Source organism: Cydia strobilella, chromosome 20 (assembly GCF_947568885.1).
Source record: "Cydia strobilella chromosome 20, ilCydStro3.1, whole genome shotgun sequence".
In the NCBI taxonomy this organism is placed as follows: Eukaryota; Metazoa; Arthropoda; class Insecta; order Lepidoptera; family Tortricidae; genus Cydia; species Cydia strobilella.
Genome location: NC_086060.1, coordinates 3,545,287 through 3,559,917, shown reverse-complemented (window position 1 = coordinate 3,559,917; position 14,631 = coordinate 3,545,287). Strand labels below are relative to the sequence as shown.

General features: G+C 38.4%; 1 protein-coding gene across 2 annotated transcripts in view; it reads right to left on the bottom strand.

Moving 5' to 3' along the window:
• Positions 1 to 6,356: 6,356 nt before the first annotated feature.
• The window catches only part of LOC134750488 (mushroom body large-type Kenyon cell-specific protein 1), a 235,783-nt gene continuing 227,508 nt past the window's right edge, over positions 6,357 to 14,631 (bottom strand). For both annotated transcript variants that reach the window (XM_063685665.1, XM_063685666.1), the window contains one exon: positions 6,357 to 12,803. In XM_063685665.1, coding sequence (XP_063541735.1) covers positions 11,432 to 12,803 — 1,372 coding nt within the window. In that variant the 3' untranslated portion in view covers positions 6,357 to 11,431. The remainder of the gene's footprint in view (positions 12,804 to 14,631) is intronic.

The following is a 14,631-nucleotide window of genomic DNA, read 5'->3' as shown; positions in this document are numbered from 1 at the left end:
AAATTAACCGAAATCGTCCGAAAATAGCCGAAGCCGCCGAAAGAGTAACCATGACCTTACCCGCGAGCTCTTGACTTGAGTGTGGTGTGCTTGTGTGTGTGAGCAATTCGGGCACTTTGAGTGCTCGTTTTTTTGTCGGCAAAGAATATGTAGACTCAGAAGTTTCATATTTTCCAGGCAGGACTCGATCTCGATATCCCTATAATTTTTATATCTCATCTAAGTTCATTATAGTTTAGATACCAAAGCTTATCTCATCACAGATGCCATAGATAGCGTACCCCTATAATTATAATAGTGCGACATAAAATAGTAGAAAAAAATGAACTAATTTTCCATATTAAATTTATGGATAGTATAGAAAGGACGCCAATCTCTTATGGCAGAATTGTTGCAAAAATGACCGCTTTCAGCTTTAAATAATAGTTCCTAATCTCTCCGGTGGCGCTAGTTAGGCTCTGGGACATGAGTATAACATGAACCATATAAGGCAACAAATAACCCGACCAAATTACGTAGGTTGTTTTTGATAGTATGTCGGTGTATGGTGGCGCCGCCTAATTACTGTTTTTTGATGGGCACTTTTCATACAAAGAGATTTGGCTCCTTTATATAGTCTCCATGATTAAATTGTAGCATTTTACGTCAATAATGTGACAGTTAAGTAGGAAGTGGCGACCTCGTTTATTTTCTACAATTTCTTGTCGGACTATACGTCAGGATTTTTGGTCTATTCTCCGGATAACGGGGGATTTGGTAAGTCAGGGTTTTTTAGAAACTTTAACTAACCACTATACTTATAGAAGCTAGCTAAAAGTTTGTTATTGGACAGAGGAAATGATTATATGCTGTAGCGCCAGGCAGCTACAACATAATTCGGGGCGCGTTAGGGGGCTAGTGGCCCACGATAGGTTTAAAAATAATAAAATAATAGTTGTGGTAATGGTAAATAATTTTTGGATAATATACCGTCTAGGGATTGTCAGGATTTTTAGGGGAATGTCTTAACTTTTGTCAGGATACCTATCCAAATTTTTCATGTGACAACTATACCCGTACCATGAGTCACTGACAGTGTCAATACTGACATAATATATGCCTATGCTAACGTCTATGTAGTTTCTAATTTACTTTCTATACATCTCGCTCGCACTCGTAAGTATAAATAAATAAAAAGATATTTATTTACCAACACAAAAAGACAATGAATGGCGAGTACCTACAATAAAAATAAAAATCAGATAGAATAACAAAATAAATATTTGTGCAGTAAAATAGATGACCCAGCGAGACCGCTGATTTTCAGTCCCCAACCAAAATAACTAAGTTATTAAATAAATAACTAACCTAACTAACTTACTAACTAACCAGACGAAAGAAAGTTAGTTAGCACGAACTGGTGGTAGCTGTAATTCTCATTTAATTTTATTCCGCCTGTCGCCTGTCGCGTCTATACACTTATTCCTCGAGCAATTGGGATACTTTTTGTCGACTGCACACTCACACATACGCGCCGCTGTGTGCATTTGTGTATTTTTCGCGCTTTGGGCAATGCACTCTGGCGCACAAAGCCACTGACCTTGGGCAATGCAGCTGCGTGCGCCGTTTCGTAAAAACGAATTTGATTTTCGACTGAATTTCGATTCGAAAAGTTTCAGAACGCTTTCGAAACTTTTGAAAAATTTATAAACTGAAATATATATCATATAATAGTAAAGAAAAAACCGGCTTTCTCTTCATATATTACCGGTGACGCACGCTCGCGACCTCATTATTAAAAGGCAAGATGAGAAGACGTGCTAATAGAAACCAATACTTGTTATTTAGATATTACGTAACAAAACGTGTATAATTTCAACGACTAAATTTATCAATTTTACATTTTTGCTCCAAAATCGACACCGGCCTCTTACGGAGCAACACGATTGTCTTTTAAGTGCATACGAACGATGAAACTAATGATCTGGCCGACTAGCCGACTAATCGGCAACCCGAGCCCCGATAAGTCGGCTAGTCAGCCAAATCAATAGTCGGTACATCACTAATCAGAAGGCATTAGGTACCTTCTACAATTAAATCTGGTAGTAAATAAATACAGAATATACCATGTGGTATATATATATATATATATATACATCAGTCTAGTATTCATTAGTAAGTATCTACCATTCTCTGATACCTCAACTAAAAGAGATATGATATCATATCATATCATGTGATATGAGAAAAAAGAGTTCTCTATATGTAGAACAATTCGATTGTAGCAGATTCTTTTAAATGCGAACTGTAAATACATAGTTCTATTTTTGGAAAAGTATTCCAGTGGCAGTTACTTTTGGCGCGTTGTTTCATCCGCTACAAATTGATGTTGACCCTTAACCCTTAACCCTTTGTGTACGCTGTAGTACCTAATATTATACTTTTACATACCTAGGCAGCGTTAATAGCATATCATGGATATGTACATTCGATTTTAAGATATGGCATAACAATCTGGGGATACTGCACTGATAAACATAACGTATTCATTGTCCAAAAGCGCTGCATTAGGGCCATATTTTCAGTTCATCCTAGAGATTCATGCCGTCCATATTTTATAAAACATAACATTCTTACTTTTCCCAGTCTCTATATTTATGAAGTTTCTGTTTTTGTCCACAAATATAAATATAGGTACCTATTCACGGATAATAACACATTGGGTTCCCGCGTAACTAGACCTAAATACAAACATAGATTGCCTAAGCCATATGTAAACTTGTCACTCACTGCAAAAAACGCCTATATTATGTGTATCACAATTTATAACAAGTTACCGGATCGTTTTAAAGACATGGATCTTAAACTATTCAAGTCAAACACAAAAATGTGGCTTATAGAAAAATGTTTTTACTGTGTTAATGATTATTTAAGTTAGTCATAAGTATGTGTAGTATTTAGATAAATATGTAAATATATGTGTTGCAAATGTATGTACACCTGAAAAGGTAAAGTCTCAGTGTAACTGAACGTGTAATTGTATATTCGACCTGCAATGTAACCTGATTCTTATATACAATAAAAACTAACTAACTAACTAACTAGGTACAGTCAAGGTAATGAATATCGACAGGGACAAAAATATGTATACACGACAGATGAAGGTAGTGTGTACACTGTCCGACACTGTCTGTCATTTTTGATACTGTCCGTGTCGATATTTAATACCTTGACTGTACAAATTTGGCTTAAAAGGGCCTACTTGGGTCGACCAACTGGACGCCGGTGTTGGTCGTCCTAGATATCGTTGGGCGGATGGAGTGGAGGCGGATCTCCGTAAACTCGGCGTCGGCGAAAGCTGGCGTGATATCGCTCAGGCCTACTACCGCAAAAATCGAAATTCGTGAATTGCGGGCATCTTTCTCTTTTACTCCAATTAAGACGTAATTAGAGTGACAGAGAAAGTATTTCTCGGTAGGCCCCTTGGAACGGGCAAAGTGGCGTGCTCGCGTGTTAGAGGCGAAGACTCATTATGGGTCATCGCGCCAAGTAAGTAAGTAAGTACGAAATTTGATCAGCCACTGTAAATTGATACCATGCAACTTTGTAGTTCAAAAGTAATTAACATTATTTAATTCTAAATTTTTGCGCACAAAAAGGAGAACGCCAGCGAATTAGTCGGTTTCAACGAAAATGCCCAGTCAAACTAATGTCTGCGGTGCATGCGACCATGTTTATTTTTAAAATATGGCTGTTTGTGGCTGAAAATGCAGTCAATCTAGCGTTACGGAGTTTTGAAACATTAAGGTGAATAGAAACCTAATTTTATTTTGATGGAACTTTTAATTAGCAAAACGATTTTAAAATTAACGGGGAAAATTGGTAGCCAGATCTCTGCCAGCTAAGCTATGAAAATAATGGACCTATATACTATATTTCATTGTTTTTTTTTTATACCACGACGGTGGCAAACAAGCATACGGCCCGCCTGATGGTAAGCAATCACCGTAGCCTATGGACGCCTGCAACACCAGAGATATTACATGCGCGTTGCCGACCCTTTAAAAACCTGTACACTCCTTTTTTGAAGAACCCCATACTGTAGCCCCTCAGGAAAACCTCGGCAGGGAGCTCATTCCACAGCCGAAGCGTACGCGGGAGGAAATTCCTCTTAAACCGCACAGTACGCGACCATTTTGCATTAGAAAGAACTTCATAGTAGTAAGCTTGTGGTTCGAAATCAGGCACTTATCGCCGTATTGTCAATACTGTACAATAAGCTGAGAAAAAATCAAACTTCTAAGTTAAACATAAATAATAAATAAAACGGTATAAATTATACACTATTACGGTTAACGGTAGTGTGACTACTTAAAACAAAAATCAACAATATTTAATAAGTTTTTGTACGCCCGGTGGGCGAGACCGACTCGCCCTTGTCCAGTTTTTTTCTGTTTTTTTTCTCAATTTTATACCGCTGTGGCAGTCACCTCACTCGCTCGGTAGATATAGGTGGTTCTTTTTGTTCTTATTTACTGACAATTTGATTTGACCAACTATAGATTAGCTAAACCAGTCGTAATATACATACCTACCTAACATACTCCCTTGAACTCTAAACTTTAAAAGTAGCTTGCCCTTATCGCGTTGTCCATGCAATAAAAATTCCTAACCACAATTACGAACCACGCGATTCTGACGGCCTGTGCCAAAACGCTGGAATTCCGTAGATTTCGATAGGAATATACTTCCTTTTAGAATAATGACTATTCCCATGAGCTTTACACGCGATGGACCCCCGAATTGTACACATACCTGCAACTATTCAGTTAAGTTTAAAAAACCGGCCAAGTGCGAGTCGGGCTCGCGCACGAAGGGTTCCGTACCATTACGCAAAAAAACGGCCAAAAAATCACGTTTACTTAAATATTTATTTTATTCTGTTTTTGGTATTTGTTGTTATAGCGGCAACAGAAATACATCATCTTTGATAATTTCAACTGTCTAGCTATCACGGTTCGTGAGATACAGCCTGGTGACAAACGGACAGACAGACAGCGGAGTCTTAGTAATAGGGTCCCGTTTTTACCCTTTGGGTACGAAACCCTAAAAATGAGGTATATTTTTAGCTGGACTTGGAAAAACTAACTGGACCTGAGCCTAACTAAAATGATAATCGTTGATAGAAAGCTCCAATATAAACTTAAATAATGTTTGGAAATAATGTGTAACAATGTATCGGGATGGCATTTCTGTCATCCCGATACATTATTACAAGCTTTTTAGGTATGTACGGGTCAAATCTTGCAAGTTAAGTTTGACCCACTTCCCGACTTCCAATGAAGCTATAAATTTGCATACATATGCAAGTCGGGTGACAATGCAATATTATGGTACCATCGAGCTGATCTGATGATGGAGACAGGAGGTGGCCATTAGGAACTCTGTGATAAAACAACGCAACCTAATTGTGTGTTGGGTTTTTAGAAATGTCTCGAGGACCTACCTACCTAGTTGCCTGTGGAAAGAAAAGTACAGTCAGCGATAAAAGCTTGATCCAAGAATGGACTTTTTGGTCAAAATCTTTTTCTCTTCGTTTTGCGTTTGACGTTGTACTTACCATTCTTGTTCTAGTTAGGCTCCCTGCGGCAGTACCTTTCCAAGATGTCGTAGTTGGTAGAAAACGCCGAACGTTACGTAAATAATATACTTACGTAAACCTACCTACTTATATTACCTTTTTGTTGCATTGGTCGTCCGGATACATTTTCACTTTTCGAACTACTGGCATTTTTTGGAATTGTTTGAAACAAATGGTCCCAATTTCTTCGTTGATCTAGCGTCGAAACTGGTACTTCATTGGTTCTGATAAATGAGAATCAGTCAATCGATTCGTCTTTCCATCAGCCTCGTAACCAAAGAATAGTATTTGGTAGTTTAAAATATAGATAGAATACTTATTGGCACACCTCAGTAAAAATCAAGCTAATACATTATTGCTGTGACAGAATGCAACAGTGTTACCGTAAACGATTAACTTAACATTCCCATGAAAATATGATGTTTGCGGACTTCTTCACTTTATTACTTCAGTCTGCGCCAAATTAGCTCAAACGGGACTCTGGTCTGGGACTATAGTCGCCCAAAAAAGGTTTCTTTTTAAATCTACTGCCAAGGCTAGCCAAACTATTTAATTAATCCAACCCAACATCCTTTTTCGTTGATTTCAGGTGATAAGGTATATTTTAGTATGTATATTTTTTTCATCACCTGCCTTTTCTCTTTCTTAGGTTTACATCATTTATAAGGCGACCTCTTTATTTTCTATTTGAGTAAGTACCTATTAAAAATGGTTATATAAATAAAACAAATCATGATTCAACAAATGAATGAAATTTATTGTATACAGGTTTTAAATATCCTCGCACATCCTTACACCTGCCTAACCAGCCGTCAAGATAACGTAAGATATAAAGATCTTATAGTAAAGGACATTACATTTGGAAAATTCACTTCAAAATGATGCTACGTAATTACAAGTATACGTAAGAAATGGTTCCGTATAGTCTTCACGGAGAGGATTGGCGCGTGTTTCATTAGTGTTGCCAGTTAAAACAAGCGCCAATCCAAATAAACCCCACTATACGTGATCTACAATTCCACAATTTCAAATCAACTTTTGCGTCGCCAAGCGACGGGTTTTGGACGTTTTTTATCTATCAAAGTGTCAGTCGATTTGTCTTAAGCTTTGCTTTTTCGAATTTTCTCACCCTTTCCTAAAAATTTGACTAGATTTAATACAATTAAGTTATGCCAATCACATTTAAACGCCAATTCGTAACAATTCGAGGTTATTTCTTAAATGATCAACCATCACTTTAATAAGGAAGTGAAAATAATATAAAATATGTATAGTGAAAAAAAAATAAACGAAACGCTGTATGAATGCGTTTTGATTTCTTTAATTCTGTTAAGAAAACTAAACAATGATAATTATATAAAACTAAAGGAACAAAATAACAAAAAATATAGAAGCGAGTAAGGCATATTGAAAAAAAAAAAAATATTCCATTAAAACTTGTACTCAATAATTAAATAACAATATTATAATTTGATCTTGTTAGCTCCTTTAGCAGATTAGGTACCTATTTATATTATTAAAAAAAACATGAGCCTTTCAATCAATTATTAGGAAATAACAGCGTCTTCTATGTCATACATTGGTCCATTGCCTGATTTTTAATCATAATTTTGTAATCACTAAAAAAAACTTTACTTTCCAAAGATTTTCATTGCAAATTTTCTTTTTTAAATCCTTAGCAGTGTGATGTTACTCCGTTAAAAGCGTTTTCTTTTTTTTATAAATACATGATGATAATATTGTATTTCAATTTTACACTATCCCTCATTTTATAAACATAACATTATATTTAATATGTCTAAAATTAAATGCTTCGTGTTGTACATAATTTAAAAAAAAAACGAATGTGTCAACATTCCACGCTTACTTCAAAACCTTAACTGTCGTACCTTTCCTCAGTAATTCTAAATGTCAATAATAATAAGTCAATTATTGTAATAGTAATACAATAATTATTAAAATTAATCCTCTAGAAATACATACAGTTGTAAAGGAAAACAATTAGTGACAATAAAGGTGAAACTTACATTTAATTAGAGGAAACGCGCCAATGTAGACCGTTCTCAATCAGGCTAGCAACACTTAGTACTTCGTAGTGTTGCCAAAAGCAACATGTTTCACTGGCGATTGCCAGTACAAAAAATGGTTGCCGTCTGGTTGGCAAATAGTCAACTACACAAATACAGGCATAAAACAATCATGCTCTCACTTGCTCAGAAATCATACTCCTGGCAACATTTTACAAAACCTTCCATTTTTAAATTTAAAAATTGCTTAATCAAAAGTCAAATTTAAAAATTGAAAGACGAAGCGATCCACGCGACGATTTCATGCGTTCGGAAACCTGTGGTAAAAATGTATTTTATAAAATAACACAAAAATGTCTCGTGGAATTTTTAAGATTCACTAAGTTTCTAGATAAAAATGCAACTTCCCTTCATTGTCTTTTTTGTTCCTGGACCAGTCGAGGACCGTTCAAGACCTAACCTAACCCTTACGGCAAATTGTATTACATTTACAAAAAAATAAAATAACAAACATATTAAAGAATTACTACCGGCTACCTATTAATTAAAAATTACGCTACAGTATTTAACTAAAATTCTTAAACTATGTGGAAAAATGATTGAACAATATACAATAAAAATGATTCACTAATAAATCCGGCATTTCTTAAGAAGAAATGTCACAATTCATTTATTTCAATGCATTTATATCTTTTTCTTTTCTTGTTCATTGAATTTTTTCAAAAGATGCAATTTGGTAAATGAAAAGTAACATTTTCATCAAGATTGTAAATAATCAACCAATTTTACAAACCAGCCATTTTTTAAGCTGGCAACCTGCTTCGTGCTTTCTTTTTACTTACGTCAAAAATATACCTTTATTTTTGGATGTACACGCTATGCTTGCTTCCACTTTGACGTAACAGGTACCATAAGTTGTTACAATTGGTTATTATTTACACTTATTGCCGTATAACATTTTAAGTGTTAAGGCGGTGTAAACCATTTGTACAGGCCGAGCCCAGGTAACCTGGTTAATGTCCCAGGATACCTGACTTCACTTGTTTCTACTACTTATCAGTCGCAACTCTCTTTAGTTGGGCCTCAAGCCCCAAACACTTTGCACAAAAAACATGTATAACATCTCAATATAATATTATAATTGTAGGTCATTAAAAAATAAAGCCGCTTAAAAAATAACTAACGTTACAAATAAGATTAAACAACGTAATGATTTGTTCCCGATGGAAAAAATATTTACATATATTATAATTAAAAAAAATGTAATAACATTCTAAACGGAATGTTTATTAAAATCTAAAATTCTCTTTGCAAATTGTCCCATCCTATGATTTCTGTACAACTTACATGATTTAACCGTTTTTAAGCTAAAGTTGGTCAAGCAAATCTTGTCAGTAGAAAAAGGCGCGAAATTCAAATTTTCTATGGGACGATATCCCTTCGCGCCTACATTTTTTAAATTTGCCACCTTATTCTACTGACAAGATTTGCTTGACAAACTATATCAACAATTGTCAGGCGTAACACACAGATTGGTGTAGGTACGTATTTTTAAATTAAATTGTTCGATTTTTGAATTTTTCTCAAACGCAACCGAAATGCGGTCCGGGGTGGCGATGGTAGTGACGTCACAAGTAGACAGATTAACATCATACAAAGTAAATTAAATGCATGATAGATTAAATAAATTTAGACGTATTCTTAAATACTAAAAAGACATCGAAAATGAACGTAAATAAAATTGAAAGATGCTATCGACTAGTAAATTTTGAATATAAAAATTTTTCTTTTTTTTTTCTTTTGAGAATTCATTCGACATCACGGCATTTGGGATATGTATTTTGTGTTTAGATATTTCGACCGTAATTTGAATAATAGTAAATGTAGATGCCTATACAGTCAGAATGAAGAGGAAATTAAAAAAATGTCGAAATGTCGAGAGTATTCAGGTCCTATTTTGCATGTCGTGGTCTCCGAAGAAAAAGGTTAGGACATATAATTTTAACGTGTATATAATATATGTATATTTCAATTACATACATAATACAAAGACTTCTTAATTTCCATGAGGCGACATTTACACATAACTTACAATAAGTAATCGTACGATAATTCTATCCAAATAGTTTTTACCTAAATTTTAGTTTTGGGAGAGCGTATACATTTTTTCATCTCGTACTTCATTAATATACTTTCGATAGAACACCAAAAAATTTCACAAATTTGAAGATATCATTTTTTTTTGAGGATTTTTGGGCTAATAATTTTTAAAGTCGACAAGAATATAATAATGATTATCCATATTTTTGTATAGTCGATAAAACATTTAAAACTTGGACCATGAAAAATAAGAATATATTTTCTTAAGATACAATAATAGTACATAAAATATATAAGTTCACTAGATGTATTTACTGTACGTACGTGTATATATGTATGTATGACACGGCTCGCCAGACCGCACTCGTAATATCTAAATATCACATTCAGTAATATGGAAATCCACGTGTTAGCTTAGACACACTTTAAATTACTATTTTATACAAAATAATAATTGCACATAAGTCCGTTCGTGCCCCGAATATGCGCATGCGTCGCATCGCGTCCCGCTCGCACGCGCTGCTCGCGCGCCTCGCCAGTGAGGGACAGCCGCACCCACCACACTGCCCAATAGCGCTAATAATTTCATTCAATATATTACCTATCTAATTATAAAAACACCGCACAAAATCTGCAATAGTTCACTTAAAAATCGATAACATTTACACTCATGGCTAGCTTTATAATTAATTTGTTACATTGTTTTTATTACTTAAAATTATTTAAATAGTTAAATTTCATAACGTTAACTTTTGGTTGTCTTTTACTTAAACACAAGGTCAAAAATGAGGCTTCAAAGATTTGCCAGAATTTGAACAATCGTTAGGTATATCTTCGTGGCTTTCAGTGGTATCCTAACCTATCATTCCTTAGGCGATCGCTAAGAACGTTTCCCAGACAGATATCATAGACATCAAATAAATTTAAATTTTAAAAAGCACTTGCCGTTGTCGTAAAACACCCACGGCAAGCTATCTACAGCCAAACAGTCACTAACAAAACGACAGTTTTATATTACAAGACGTTTGAAATCCTACAAGTCTTTCCCCGAAAGTTTTATATTACCCCAGCGAATAACACTGTAAGTCACCAAGAGTGGAGCATGAACGTGGTACTATAACTATTTATTGTGATATTTCATAGTAAAGCTGTGATATATTGAACTGGGTGTGTCTGTAGGTAACTATTGTGTTATTTGGTGATTATGTGTCGATGTATATATGTGATAGAGCTGGACTAAAGACGGTTGCGGAACGGAAACAGAACTACGAAAGCTATAGATGTGTGAACAAATGAAAACCCGGTGTCGGTCTAATGTAAGAAAAGCCTGTACTAACGTTATTGTCACTACAACAGTATACATGTAAATAATGAATGAGTTTCGTATGAAAGTCCTTACGATGTAGTCTATTGCACTCTAATGTAACGTAGAAACTTGAGACGGGCACACTTTAACGGCCCAGGCACAGAGTTAGATCCGACCGGTGCGCGGAGGGGCCGAGCGGCCGGCGAGGCACGCTAACGCGCCTTTACGCTTCGGCCGCTTTCCTCTCCCAACGGAATGTACTTTACATAATAATTATCACAAAGACTGAGGAGATCGGAACGTCTTTCAAAATCCGTGGGCGAACGCGACGCCACTACGTCACGTCACGTATCACTGGAAAGGGTAGTACTGCGGATACTAGGCGCGGTCGGGCGGCGCGGCGGGCAGCGCGGGCGGCGGCGGCGGCGACAGCGCCCCGCACGTGGGCGGCGTGGGCGTCCCGTTGCGGGGCCGCATCTTGTCCGCTCGGAGCCGCTGGACCGCCTCCCGCATTTCGGTGGCGAGCTGTCGGTCTGAGGAGTCGATGCGCGCTCGGCGCGCCGGTGGACCTTCCTCGTCGCCTCCCGCTAGCCGCCGAAGGAGACTCGGCGCGTCTGAGTTCGGCGCCGGCGGCCGCGGCTCCCCTGTCAACCGTTGCAGTAACGCCGCACCGGGCCTTTCCAGACTCGACCTTATGATTCCCTCCAGGAAACTCCCGTTCGCCGGCGGCGGCGCTTCTTCTCTGAGCCGACGCATCATATGCGACGCGTAAAGGTCCGGCGCGGGCGGGGCCGGGAACCCGGCTCCCGGCCAGAAGTAGCTCGGCGGATACCCGGGCGTCTCGGGCCCGTTGAGACCGTTAGTGAACGGCTTGGTCATCGGCTTCGGCGGCGGCGGCTTGGGAAGCTGCGGCTTCACGTCCTGAGGCGGCTTCGGCTCGCGTTTACGCGGCCTCATTAAATGCCGCTCTTTGACTTTGTATTCGAGAGTTGAATGCGGCACGCCGTAGTACGAACCGGCGCGGTGAACCGACATCTCACCTCTCTGCACGGCCTTCACCGCTTCTACCAGGCTATCCCTATCGTAGTTCCTATATTTTCCTCTCTTAGGTCTAGTTCCCTTGCCCGTAGCGGGTTGTCCGTTGTTGTTCGTGGGAGCGCGAGAGTTACTAGGACCCGAATAATTTCTAGAGTTGTCTGGTGGGGTTTTGATGACGGAAACGTGCCTGTCTTGCTGTAGTCTCATAAAATCATGGGGCCTTTCTAGCGGCTGTTGGAACTTTTGGCTTATACTCTTGGCTATAACGTCGCTCAACGACGTGAAGAGATGTTGAGAGGAAGGCGGATCAGCGAAGACAGACGCCGGCAGCAGGAGCGGAGATGGTGTATTCATAGGTGGTTGTGGTGGTAGAATTGGAGTTATAGGGGCGACTGGTGCCGCTGGGTTTGCGGGTGATGGGCTTTTATCGTCAGGGGGTGGGAATGTGGGTATTTTGAGGATGACGGAGGGCGGCGAGTCGGGTCGTTCAGGGTCGGAGTCGGGGTCGGAGTCGGCGGGTTCCGCGGCGAGTCCAAACTTGTTGACCTTGTTGCGGAGGGTGGACCGGGGTATGCCGTAGACGACGGCTGCCCGGCGGGTCCCGAGCCGGCCGGATTGGATGTCCCGGAGGGCTGACTGGAGCTCATCTTCGGTGTAGTTCCGCCGCGCGGTGCTGTTGCCGGCCCCGCCATCGATTATTGCGCGTTTCAATCTGTAACAACCAAACAGACATTGATTAAAAACAGGTTTATTGTTGCCTGTTATGCTCAGTAGAATATAAATTCAGTCTCAAAAAGGACATCAATGGATTTTAAACTAGTACAAATTATAGGATTAAGTATTTTAAGTATTCCGCAATGTTTATAATTATGTACCAATAAGGTTGATTCATTATTTACGACGCTCCGATACTAATTTAGTGCTACGCGGCGTAAGCGCCAAGCGCTATAAGGTACCGTTTCCCGTGGAATGTCATATGACTAGCCACGAATTATTTAAAATCCTTGTAAAATTTAATAAAACTGGAAGCTTTCCGCAATCTGCAAGGAAACTAGCGCGTCCTATCAAGTAGAAACTTCACGTATCGTGCTAACGCAGTAAAGGATAAGAGAAGCAAAATCCTTCGCCCTATATCACGTGCGGAGATTTCCTCGATATATCCGGGAAGCATAGCACAAGCGACAACGTTAGAACATTTAGAATACAACCAGCATCTCGATTTCAGCACTGATATTATACAAAACCCAATCGATAGCTGAATAAATTCATTCCACGGCCCACGATCTGGGTCGCCTGGCTCGCCAAAACAAATAAAAATGCACCGATAGTCGCGGCCATCGACCTTGCATCCTTGCACACGCCCACGCAAAATTACACCCTACCCTCAAACTATAGGGCCCAGAATCCAATGTCAATCATAACGAAAAATAAGAAACCAAGACACAAGATGAAACTGAAGACGGTCATGCCCACCAAGCAATTTCCAACTGTAATGACAGGGATCGAAAGTTTAATTTGCGATGGCGGTGAAGAAATAAAGGGAAAATATAAAGATGCATTCATAGTCCGTTATCGGAGGTTCGTGGGTAAATATTTCGCATTTAGCTTATCTTGGATTAATGTGTTGGTGTTTTGAAATATTGAATTTAGATATTTGACCGATTGCAATGCGAGCCGATGACCAGGTGTTGACCTACATTGCAGATAGATAAAACGTATTGTTTTGTGTTATATGAACAGTTTTAAGTAATTATTTATCTTACTCTTTGTCTTTCGACTTCATCGACTTGGCTATTCTGGCAGATATCTTTGGCTTTCCTTTGACGGACGCCAGAGGGGCTACCGCGAAAACCGAAATTCGCAAATTGCGGGGATCTTTCTCTTTTACTCCAAAGGCGTAATTAGAGTAACAGAGAAAAATTCCCGCAATTTGCGAACTTCGATTTTCGCGGTTACAGCCCAGACCATTAACATTTCCAGCAGATCCTGACGATGCGTCGTATAGAGGTGAAACACAGGTTGAGGAATTTTATTGGTGGGAGTTTATAACATTGATTTGAGTACTATCAATCTTGCCAACTTTGCCCTGGAGGATACACATCAAATATCTATCCAGATTGACTGGACTGGACTGAGTAAACAGTAATAAAGCCACGAATTAATGTGATAGAACTAAATTTTTTATCCCTTATGTATTGATCGATATTTCTATGATTTCAGGGTGTCTAAATAGGTATAGTTTCACGGTAGTCCTGTTTTTAGTACGTAAATATAACTTGTTTATACTAATGTACAAATACAGTAGAGTTAGACCAAGATAAGTCTGCAACGATTTTGACAGCACACGCAGTGCAAGTGTTTTATTTAAACGTCAAAAAGTTTGACGTTTAAATATAACACTTGCACCGCGTGTACTATCAAAATCGTTGCGGGCTTTTCTTGGTCTAACTACGATTTTATGTAATGGAATAGACAAGCACAATTTTTTTTTAAATCATTTAAATACATCAGGCAAGACATTGCCAATCTAGAAGTGGATA